Here is a 12,638-nt window from a genome sequence, read left to right as displayed (position 1 = left end):
TTAAATCATTCATTCTTGCTGTGGTCGGGCTCTGCTGAACTTGATACTGGACTGGTAGGTATAGATACAGTTATAGTTATGGCCTCCATTGCTTTTAGTTAAAACGTGTAGTTTGTAGGGCTCAACGGTGTCAAGGCAAAACCACAGATTGTACCAAAACTCAACTTTAAGAGATGCTACTAGGGTGCTTTGGTCTTTAAATGTGTTTCTATTTATTGCGATTTAAATGTCAAACTTCAGCGATAGAAGACAGCAAGGCTGTTAGGAGACCAGAGTTTCCCAAAGCGAAAGATGCAAAAATGATGGACTTGATGAAGGCCTCCTGAAACAGAAAGAAAGGTAGAAGTTAGGATATTTCTGAGAAGCACAGGTGGAACTAGTAATGCTGAATGAATGGAATGCAGCCAAAGCTCTATGACATGTTAGTAGATGATTTAATATTGTCTAAAAGAATATGATATGAATGTTGCTGTGATATCGCATGACATCACATGATAGAGAAGTAAAAACAGAACATCAAAACTGAGAAGTAAGACTGAAAAAATAGCATTGAGTTTGAGAAACTTACCCATTGACTGGGCTGTGATGTGTTAGTAAGAATGGCCTCTTGGTCAGCTGCTCCAAATGCTACTGGTCAAACAAACAACATTAATTATAGCACAAAAGTACACATGCCATCACTCAACGGTGCATTGTATCATCATAATTTGTCTACCCGTAAAACTCAAAAATGCAAAATGAACTTTACATTTTCTGATGTTAAGATGCTTGTGCAGCAGGAGAAGGAACCTGAACGAGGCCTGCCAGGTGACGTAGCCGATCAGAACGTGCGTTGCCCATGGCGGGGCGAGGAGCATCGATGATTGACGCGCGCCGAAGAACATGGCTACCACTGTGGTCACATACAGTAGAAACCAGAGAAAATGGATTAGACATCTAGGAAGTACTTACAAAGTGTTGCTGAAGATCAAATTTGATTGAAACAAACCCACCTGCCATGAACTCAGTCACAGCCCCAACTCCCCAGTGAGCCCAGTTAAAGATGTATCGTCTGGAGACACAAATCATACAAATAGATGAATATACTGTTAGTCAGCCAGACAATCCTTCATATACAAACACAGCTCTATAGTTACATTAACAGTGAGATTAAACCTAAATCCCCTGTTAAAGTTATTGTTCATACTGGACTCACTGGAACCATTAAAAAACCAGGCCAGAGAATATTCTCCCTCCTTGACTGAGCCACAGTTGATCATTTCTAATTCTAGTCTTGCATGAAGAAATCCTAAAGTACTTCGAAGTAAAAATGGTGGTTTGGTCCCTCTGGCTGACATATTATTATACTGCTACTACTACTACTTCTTCATATGTAGTTCCCAACCTAGGGATGGGGCCCCTCCAAAGGGTCAGCAGATAAATGTGAGGGGTGGTGAGATGATTAATGGGAGAGGAAAGAAGAAAAAACTAAGTTCTGATACACAAATGTGTTTTCAGTTTTTGGACTTTTTCTCTAATCTTTGATTTTTGCTGAAATATTGGATCATTTGAACATTTATTGAAATGAAACCATGTGAGAAGTTTAGAGGTAAAAATCATTATTTGGTGGAGCTGTTAACAACTCATAGACATCTGAAATGTGAGCCTGACTACACACTGCTTTTAGTAAGAAACCACTGGTTTCATCTTTAACAGTATGTTGTATTTTAAAAGCTTGTTATATTATCCATTGTGTCAAATCTTCATCTGAAAAGTAACTAAAGCTAATAAATGTAATGGAGTAGAAAGTACAATATTTCCCTCTGAAATGTAGTGGAGTGGAAGTATAAATCAGCATCACATACTTATACTTAGACACTTTCCACCATACTCAATACACACACACACACACATATATATATATTGTAATTGTCCCTGCATAGAAATGTAAATGTGTTTACCTGTGAGAGTCAGGTGATGGTCTGAATGCAGCCATGATTGGTTGAAACAGAGATAACGCCAGGACACAACAACCTAAGTAAGGATGGACACCTGCATGCTGCACACACACACACACACACACGCACACACACACACACGCGCACACACACACACACACACACACACACACACACACACACACACACACACACACACACACACACACACACACACATATGAGTTGTGAAGTAATAAATAACTGATGCAACAGCCCTCTCTGCTGGTGATGTGTGACTACAGCAAGACAGTAACAAATAGTCTGTGAGAGTTCCATAATGTCTTAAATTTAAATTTTAAACTTGATGCAATAATACAATGTTTGGTATAAGTGTGAATGTTGCAATGCATGTATCATTACTTTCACCTAACTGTTTCTCTTTGAATACTCACAGATGGAAGAAGTAGTCTTTATGCTTTTAAGATATATAACATATCTGATAAAGTTCAATTATCTTGTTAAAACACACACAAAAAATAAACTCCTTAAAATCACAAATTCCTCCGTCACCCACTTCATGTAATTCAGAATCTCTGAATATGGAAATACTGATCATTTTAACATGTGGTATAGAGGTTTTATAGCTTGATATGTAATAATTGGAAATCGTATTTAATCAAATCTGAGCTAGTCTGGGACATAAAATCTGACTAGCACACTGTGGGTAGATTGATTGATGTGAGTGGATACTGTACCTCGCTCCAGCCCTTCCTGTAGAAAAATGGGAGGGTAAAGGCCACAACGGTCAGAACCACAGTTAACGTCATCAGGATTCGATGAACCTACACACACACACACACACAACATATTTGTATATCATTGTTTTTATGTGTGTGTATATGTCTCTCTGTGTGTGTGTTTGTGTGTGTATAATATCCACCTGGAACCAAACCTTCTGGCCAAACAGAAGCTGATTTGGCCAATCGGGTTTATAGAAGCTGGCGATGAAGGTTCCGACACTTCCCGTTAACATCCAGGCTATGAGCATCAGTGCACCTGTTGAAATAGAGAGGTAATTCAGTAGTTACTTGTTGAATGTGGTGAAGTAAATAGTCAAACCTTTTACTTAAAGGTATAAATGTGAGCTTAAAGTACCATGCATTTTCAGAAGGATTGGTCCTCTGGAGCCTTCTAGAACCTCAGGTGGGCCTGTGATACGTTTTTTGTAGGTGGAGATTAGTGGTTGCTGACTATGCCTCTTTGTTTTACCTGGTGGAGAAAAAAACAAAGATAAAACTTATTAAATTCTTCACAGTTTTAATTTCAGCTATCATACAGTATGTCTGAAAAAATGGCTGGTGCATTCAAGACCAGCGGTACATCATGGGAATTTTCACTGTAAGCGTTTAAAGGTCACTCTATGAATTTTCTTCAGATAAAGCAGACAGCTACAGCAAGTTGACACTCCCTCTGGCAGTACAGACAAATCCTTATCCATTACACACTAATGTGCATTAGATATGAAACACACAGCGGTTCAAATAATGTTTAAATCCCCGCTGCCATTGAAACATGTTTATTTATTCTCTTTAGAGTAAAGTGACACTGAAAGGAAGTATTAAGTGGGACTTCATTCGTGTCAGGCAGTCATATAATCTGCTAACGCGAATTAAATATTAACCAGGATGTAAGAAAAAGCCCTTAATCACCAAAACTTTATGTTCTGAACATTTCCTGTTAATGACATCCTCTTGTCCACATAAAACTGATACCCAACCAAGATGCTGATGCTGATCAAACTATCATGTGGCATAATAAAGCTGTGAGCTCTCAGCTTGATAAGAACTTTATTTGGCCTCTAAAGCACAGGAAGGACTACCAGGGTCAGTGAGTTCAGTGTTTATAAAGAGGCACGTGTGTGTGTGTGTGTGTGTGTGTGTGTGTGGGTGTGTGTGTGTGTGTGTGTGTGTGTGTGTGTGTGTGTGTGTGCGCGCGCGTGCGTGCTCTGTCAAAGGCTACTTCTGGGGACACATTTCAGACTAAGGACCAGTTATTTGGGACATAAGCCATGTCTCCGATGGTATGTGTGTTTATGTGTGTGTTTAATCTCCTACCATACACAGCCTGTCCGCTGGCTAGAAACAGATAGTACTCTTGGTCCAGATCATAGCGCTCTGGTTCCTGATAGGACAGTTTGACTGGTCGACTAAAACTGCACTGGATCACTCCATCTGCCAGTCGCCATGACACCCAGGAGAGACCAGCCTGAAAACACATTAATACACATTAAAAGTGTCAGTATATTATGAGGTGTAGTTAGTCAGAGGATTATACAGTACAGTACAGTACAGTACAGTACAGTACAGTTTTGTTTACAACTTTTTTACACTTTAAAGGTGTAAAAAAAAAAAAAAAACATGAGAAAGCTCACTTTTAGGCAAGAGCAGATCATTTTTTAAATCTAGACTGTACAACATATACACAGTGGGCACAGAGAGACAGTGCAAGCATGCTAACAAAGAGACATTTAAATCTATTATATTGCATATAACTAAATATCAAGAAGAAAAATATAAGTCTAAAATGAGTCAGAAATCAAACCTGCATGGATCAAAGTCTGAGCAGGTACTTGAATGATATTTTTGCAAAAAATAAAGCTTTTGCATATAGTTGAAGGCGTCTGAGATTAAATAAAGTTTCTTGGAAGTGATCAAAAATTTGAAAGTGATTGACTAAAAATCGGAATATTTTTCTTGGCCATTTTTATGCTGTTTTATAACGGTCTCTAACGTCAGCTTCATGTATGTTTTAGACAATGTTAAAGGCTTTTTTAAAGGCTGTCTCCCAAATTCTTTTCTAATATTTCATACTTGTGTACTTCCTGTTTACATACCGGATTGTATTTATTCTGGATGTGTTTTCTCACCTGTGACTCGTCCTCTGGGTGTGTTCGTCCACTGACGAAAGCAGCAGTCACTGACACTCTGTTCCCATCTTTTACACACATGTACACATCATCATTACCCTGCACGCACACACGCACACACACACGCACACACACACACACACACACACACACACACACACACACACACACACACACACACACACACACACACACACACACACACACACACACACACACACACACACAGAATGCATATAGCCTTTCATATTCAGGTGCAGGATGTTAAATGAAGTACATGCAGAACACTAGGGACTGTGTTTGAATGTATAGAATGTGTTTTACAGTACTGATAAATTGGGTTTTGATCAATATTATTATTAATATACATACTCATTTTAAACATCTAATCAATAAGTGATGCCTCATGTTCTTGTGTGCCACTTTGCTCTATTTTCTGTCATTTTATTTAACATCAGTTCGGTCATTATACGATTTTATGCGATGGGGTTTGTTGTGTTTCACTTGAAGGACTAACTTACCATCCATGTGTCCCAGGACAGTGCAAAGGCAAGGTATCCTTCCGCTGGTCCACTCAGCTCAAACATCACAGACTGCAGAGAAAAATAATGAAGACACAACTGTATTTCAGTCTGCAGCGTAACCTCTTATATTATTTAGTTATTCCAAAGATTCCAGTTAGTCCAGTCAATATTCATTATTTTGGTAAATATTTGACATGTGTATTCTGCATTTGTCTAACTATGGTTTAAACTAAGAGAGACTGTGTTTGATAGCTGCTACGCAACAAATGGTGACGTATAGAAGGATATTTAATAAAAGCAGAATGAAAGTGAAATGAGTGTGAAAGTTCTTTTTTAAACTTAGAAAAAAATGTGGTCAAAAAAAATCAAAACATAATAAAACTATAAACAGAGATGCCTATGATGCCTTGAAAATGTACCCTAAAATTGAATGTCTCAATTTATGTAGATTGATGTTGAATATTGATGTTGTTTTTTTTTTTTTTTCAGTTGTTTATTTTTTAATTGTCACAGAACAAATCATAGCAAAAAAAACCCATATACAGACAGACAAAAGACTCAGGCATGTATTTGACATACATGTTTAAGTATTAGTATTGAAAATGAAGTGAAGAGAAATCAGAAGAGAAATAGGAGCGATAAATAAAAAAGAGGTATATAGATGAGTAGACAAACAAATAGAAAATAACTGCCAGTTATACAAGGCGCTTTAAGGTGCTATATATTGAGTCAGTGGCAGTGAAGGCAAGTGAATATTGATGTTAAAATTCTACATATTGCACCTTTAATTGTATGAATTTTGCCAGGAAATGAAATAATAAAAGGTCACACCGTTTTGTCTGCTCCCTCTGTAGTCATGGACAGAAAGAAGCACTGAGAATCTCCTTCTGGATCACAGCCTGGAGGGTCAAAGAGGCAGGATTTCTGTTGGCCGCATCCATCAGCTGTGAACTAAAAGAATACATTCAGGGAGGGAATTATTAGTCTTAATATGTGACACTGGTCTTTAAATGAAAGTGTATTGATTACTGCATGTTCAGACAGGGAATCTGTGTCAGCAGCAGTTGCAGCCAAATGTCATAACACTCACAGGTCCAGGCAGGACAGAGGGTGTGGTTGTTGGTCTTTTAGTGGTTGTAGTGGTGGGCTGAGTTGGGTGAGGAGTGACACCATGCTGGGAGATGACCGGTCCTCGCTGCTTCACCCAGAATAGATGGTAGTGTTCAACCATAGTTACACTGGAAAATATACCAAACAATAAAAAATCCACACGCACTGTTAGCAGTCCAGGATTCAAAAAGTAAACATCTGAACGTGTAATGACATATAAAATGATCTTCAAATAAGCTTAAACTCACTTTTCAAAACAGGTGAAACAACTTAGGTTAAAGGACGGGTTCACAATTTGTTAAGTCTGTCTCATAACAACAGTCAACAAATTCTCATTCTCTAAAATATGTATTTAAAAGTTGATCTGAAGCTAATATGAAGCTTCAGTCATCCAAATGAGTCAAATCAAGTCTTCTATGTTTCAACATTACAGTGTTTTTAATGGCAAAGTTCCTCTTTTTGTTACTATACTTCCACCACAGCTCAACAGGGAAACACTAAGAGGGAATTTGATGGTAAAAAGACAGTAAATGTGTCAGATATCACTTGATATGACTAACTCACACTGATAAAACCTCACCTTTAAATGTATTTTTACACTTAATGACTGTGTGTAGGTGTAGAGCTAGGTGGGCTATTGGTGGGTTTATACAAGCGCTTACTTGAGTTAATATCCGCTTTTTGCACTTTTCCTACTAAATCAAACAATAATTGAGAATGTGGGTGTCTTGATTGCCATGATATTTGCTGAGCTCATTCTTGACACATAGAGTACATGTGAAGTGCTGACACTCCACTGACTTTACCAAAGGTCTTGGCTCATATGCATCATACAGAAGGTAAAACATGTTAGATGCCATTGTGTTACATTAAACTTTATGTGGACACTTTGCATAAGGCAGGATGTGTACCTTCTTATGGAGAAATTAACACATTATTCTAAGTATTCGAACTTAGTTTTAGCATTAACCGCTATCGTTGAATTGTCAGTTGTAGCCACGGTGACAGGAGTATACACTCTAGCTTTAAATAGCTTCAAAATGATAAATGTGTTATGCTTTATATTCACTCACAAGAACTGAACCTCACTGGGAGCATCTTCAGGAGCTTTCCAGATGACAGTAACCTTTGTTTGTCTGTGATCGCTCGTATGACTCACCGCTGAACCCTGGATACACACACACACACACACACACACATTTTATATACTATATGAAGCCAGCATTAAATGTTGTAGTTGCACCTGTACAAACACTCTACTCTATATGTATATGTGCACGTGTTCATATGTATACCTGGTGCTTACTACAGGTGAGCAGCTGTGTATGGATGTTATCAGTCAGGGTGAAGGTGCCAACGGTGGATACTGAGCTCTGATTGGTTGCATCTCTGGCCTGAAGGAAGAAGCCCTCGAAATATGTTGATCCGGTCACGATGACTGGAAATGGTGTTTCAAACATTATCACGACATTATTAACTTACTAAACTTGTTATTCAGGAATATACAACCATAATTATTTAAATTTGCTCACTGGCTTCTTTATTTCTGAGACGTGAACTGCTAATAGGAGTAATTCTACTTCTTACTTTCACGTTTGAGGCTTTATGACAGCGCTGGGTTCATGATGGTGCATGCTTGCAGAATGACTCAATCACAGTTATGAATTACCTTGGATGTAATCTCCGGGTTTGAACACAGTGGTGTTAGTCGTCACCCTGTAGGGACTGGGGCTCGTCTGACCGGGGACACCATGGTGGGCATCCATGCTGCCGCACACTTTGGTGACTTTGCCATCTGAATAGCAGCGTGCTGGCACCCAGTAACACACGGTGACAAAGAGGAAGAGGAAGCAACAATGCCCCGCCGGAGACATCTACAGGATAAAGCATCAGCTGCTACAGTGTGTCCACAAAGCATAAAATGGAAAAGAAATCACTCATTCCCCCATGTACAGAATATATTCTACATGGGTTCCTACTCCAGCTGTAAGTTTAGTTTGATGCTGCCTGCTGAGCTCTACTGACAATGGACAGTTTTTAATCCTTATATACTGTTCAGGATCAAATTTGACCCATTTTTACATTTGAGAGCAGTAAAAAACCTCTATACACATTTCTTTAGCAACACTTTTCTCTAAATGTGACCCAGAGTATACAGAAAATTGAAATAAAATGTATATACATTTTTATACATGAAAATGTAAACGTTTGACCTGTTTATTAAAAAAAAAAACCTCAAAAATCAGCATTCAAACAACTTATATTCATCATATTCTATAAAATGTTCTCCTGGATCATAAAATAGTGATTGTGAATGACCTTTTCCCCCTAAGATGAATCAAACATTAATTAATGACTGATGGGGAATTTATCAATGTGTATTGATGTAGAGACTAATTATGAGTCAGAATATGAACAGTATGTGGGAGTTAAAAAGGTATAAAAACCTGAGACCAACAATGCAACTCAACCAGATTCACTCAACTGTAAAAATGTGTTATGCAGGTAGCGACTACTTTAGCGACAAGCCGCTAGCCTCCAGCAGAGATGAGGATCAGTAAGTATAGTCACGGTGGTATCATAGCAGGAAAAACACAAGCATGCCTCTATTCTATTTAGATGTCCCATTAAACCATAATAAACAACTAGCCTGTTGGACTCGTGATGATAAGATTAAGAAAAGCACAGCTGTTATTAATAACATGAACAATGGCTCTGTTCTACTCAAGTGTCCCTCTGTGTCATGACAGTGTGACAGTGAACCAGCTGACCAAACACCAGGACCCTGAAACTGAAGCCGCCAAATGGAACTGAGCCATCATGCAGTCATTCAGTCCTGTGTTTCTCCTACTGTCACTTCAAAATGTCCTCAGTGAACTCACACACATGAATGGAATGCAGCCATGATGAACATTACTAATAACAGCTGTGTTTGAAAAGTCACCTATATGGTGTGACACGTATATGACCGCATTAAATAGCTTTGAATTCAGTCAGTTTGATATCTAAACAGAGAACAGGTTCATCAGTTCAGCTTTTAACACACTGTGAATGGATACAGTTGTTGGACTCACCACTCAGCTGCAGAAGAAGGAAACCGTGCCTCAACTCTGTGGAGTCATTTCCCAATGTGACTATAGATATGTTTGAGTGCAATGTCACTTCCAGTAACCTGTGTGTGTGTGTGTGTGTGTGTGTGTGTGTGTGTGTGTGTGTGTGTGTGTGTGTGTGTGTGTGTGTGTGTGTGTGTGTTTCAAAGTGGATCAGAAGGTAATACTGCAGCAGATTTTACAACCGTATGAATGGACTATTGGAACATGACATACTGATATGACTGAGTCTGAGGCAGGTCAGTTTTTATGATCTTACCACAACTTATATACATGTATATACTGTACATATTCTGTGGATCTATAGAACATATTTGAAAGAATGAAAATATATAGTTTATAGGCTGTTAACATCATTCCAACATTGTAAAATTAGTGTTGGTGCATGGACTTCGTTGAAAATGAGATCCACTGTAGCCTGTAGTTCTGTTCATTTTGGAACAAAGCGAGACAATAATACTTCACTGCTTCGTATCACTCATGTTTTCACACTGATTTATCAAAAACAAACAAACAGGTATATAAATGGAGTCATATAGATTGATAAGAAACTAACTTGTTGGTCCGTTTTAACCAGGTGGGGAGTTTGGGTCCTCTGAAATGATGCGAACGCGGAAGTAACTTGCATTCTATCAAAAGGCCACCAGGGGGAGATCGTTTTGGTGTCAAAAGGACTTCCGTCTCTATACAAGTCAATGGAGAATTCACCAACTTCTCACTTGATTTATACCCTCAGTAAACGTTTTCAAAATGTGTTTATGGTCTCAATCGCTAGTTTAAAGCCTTCTTCAATGCAGTATGATGTTAATTTGTGAAATGTTGGCCTCCCTGATTTTTTATTTGACGATAAAGCAGGGTATGCATTAGGGCGTGGCTACGTTGTGATTGACAGGTTGATTGGTTCACAGGTTCAGGAGGGTGCCTCATGCTCCTCCTGATGCCCATATAAGTAAAATCTGTGGGTTTTTTACCCAGCATGCACCTGAAATTTTCAAGATGGCGCTGGTCAGATCCGATACTATTCGCTTCCAAGCAGCTGTCCACAAACCAATGGGTGACGTCACGGATGTTACGTCCATTTTATATACAGTCTATGGTTTTAACCTGTCTTCCTCATTAAAATGATGTAAAACCACAAATGGTCATTTTTACACTTCAGTTTTTTTTTTACAAATACAACAAATATAACATGTTAATTAGTCAAATTTAGATATGCTAGCAAGTATATTTTATTTTTTATCTTTGGACAGAGACAAACTAGCTGTGTCACTGCTCCCAGTCTATGCTAAGCTAAGCTAACTATGCTTTATATATAATGACAGTTTCATTGATGTTCTCATTTGGCAAGAACACATTTTTCCCAAAAATGTTAAACTATTCCATTAATTAAAGTTGTATAGTAGGGAGGTAGACCTGAAATGTGGGGGCTTTGCAGATAACATGGTACACATACAGTATTATTAGCATATGGACCACCGTGACAACCCCTTACCATCATATCATTTGTATTATAGAGAAGATTTGACCTACAGTAAGCTGATTAACTATATTTAAAAAAAATCTGACTATTAATCCAGTAAGCAAAATATGGTTTTGCTAATTAGCACTAAACACTAGCTACAGCTGTTGTTGATGGCACCTTCTTTGCAGATATCTGGTCATAAACTAAAGCAGCCTAAGGTGCAGGTTGGAATTTTGATAAGGCTCTAGGTGAAAGGTCAGGTGACCTCAGAAGTCTGGAGGGTTTCATCCTCTATGAACCATGAATGTTTGTGCACAATTTCACAGCAATCAGTCAAACAGATTTTTAGTTAAACAGATATTTAAGTCTGAACCATAGTGGCTTCCAATCGGGCATTTCCATCCACAGAGCTAGGTCACTATAGCATGGATACAAATGAAGACAATTTTTACCTTAGAACTTGTTGTAAAGTTGGAGAAGGATTCTGTCTTTCCTGCCTCTCTCATAGCTGCAAAGCAACAACATAAAGGAGAGTTACAGTGATCCTATAAGTTTACACCAGCTTGTTACTTATCAATCTGTAGTGAGATAAAGACCTTCCATTATGTGCTTGCTGCTGATACTGCAGGACCTCACATCCTGTGTTTACAGCTGGTTTTATATTGACGTCAGCGCACCTGGACCACGTATCAGTCAAGTCACTCAGTTTAATGGACTGTTTAATTGTACTGTTACTAGGTTTTATAGTTCAATTTTTTATTACTGTTAGTTTTCTGTTAAGTCAAGTCATTTTTTTTGTAAAGCTCAACATCACAAATCACAAATTTGCCTCAGGGGGCTTTACAGTCTGTACAGTAATACAACATCCTGTATCTATAGACCCTTGATTAGAATTAGGAAAAACTCCCTAAAAAAAAAAAACCTTAAATGGGGGGAAAATGGAAGAAACCAATAGCAACAGAGCAGGGATCTATTGACCAGGATGGAGAGATGTTGTGTGTACAGAATAGAATGAAAAAGACAAATGACAGAAATACAGCATGAATTCATAATGTATATGAAAAATATGACAAAGCAACCAAGCCAAACAACTTCCAGGTACTGCCAAAAATACAATTGGACCTGAGCCATATGAGTTCCATCACAATGGCGACCTGGGGAGAGGACAGACTACACATGCACACAGGGGAGAGTCACATCACACCATTCACATATACAGAGGAGAGACAAGAAACCACACACAGGGTGAGAGAAAGATAATTACATCCTTCACACAGGAGAGGGAGAAGTTCTTTGCTATCTGGCCACGGTAATATATGTACAGAGCTTTTACAGTGTGTGAAGTGCAACAAGCTATAGTGGAATCAAATAGTGAAATAGATCAAAGAAAAGATGAGCATGTAGTTCACCATGAGAGTATTAAAAGTATATTTTCTATATATTGTTATTTGTATTTTTTATTAACTCTTTTACAAAATCTACCATGTATGGTATGCAACAGATGAAGTTGAAATGAAGTAGAATACATTAAAAGATACAAAGAAAGAAATTGTATACAGTCTATAATCAGTCAAAAAAATCTCAAATA

At 38.2% G+C, this 12,638-nt stretch overlaps 1 protein-coding gene across 1 annotated transcript; it reads right to left on the bottom strand.

Annotated features, from left to right (window-relative positions):
- Positions 1-229: 229 nt before the first annotated feature.
- On the bottom strand, positions 230-8,352 carry LOC133990726 (putative ferric-chelate reductase 1). The gene is made up of 16 exons (XM_062429125.1): positions 8,148-8,352; positions 7,774-7,916; positions 7,552-7,646; positions 6,459-6,606; positions 6,200-6,319; positions 5,366-5,437; positions 4,845-4,943; positions 4,033-4,183; positions 3,074-3,187; positions 2,859-2,974; positions 2,674-2,760; positions 1,941-2,038; positions 993-1,051; positions 749-892; positions 569-627; positions 230-322 (listed from the first exon to the last, which is right to left on the bottom strand). The coding sequence occupies exons 1-16, from the start codon at positions 8,350-8,352 to the stop codon at positions 230-232; spliced, it is 1,803 nt and encodes a 600-aa protein (XP_062285109.1).
- Positions 8,353-12,638: the final 4,286 nt, after the last annotated feature.

Source organism: Scomber scombrus, chromosome 11, assembly GCF_963691925.1.
Source record: "Scomber scombrus chromosome 11, fScoSco1.1, whole genome shotgun sequence".
NCBI classification, from domain to species: domain Eukaryota; kingdom Metazoa; phylum Chordata; class Actinopteri; order Scombriformes; family Scombridae; genus Scomber; species Scomber scombrus.
The sequence above is the reverse complement of the archived record's forward strand: the minus strand, read 5'-3'. Positions and strand labels throughout refer to the sequence as shown.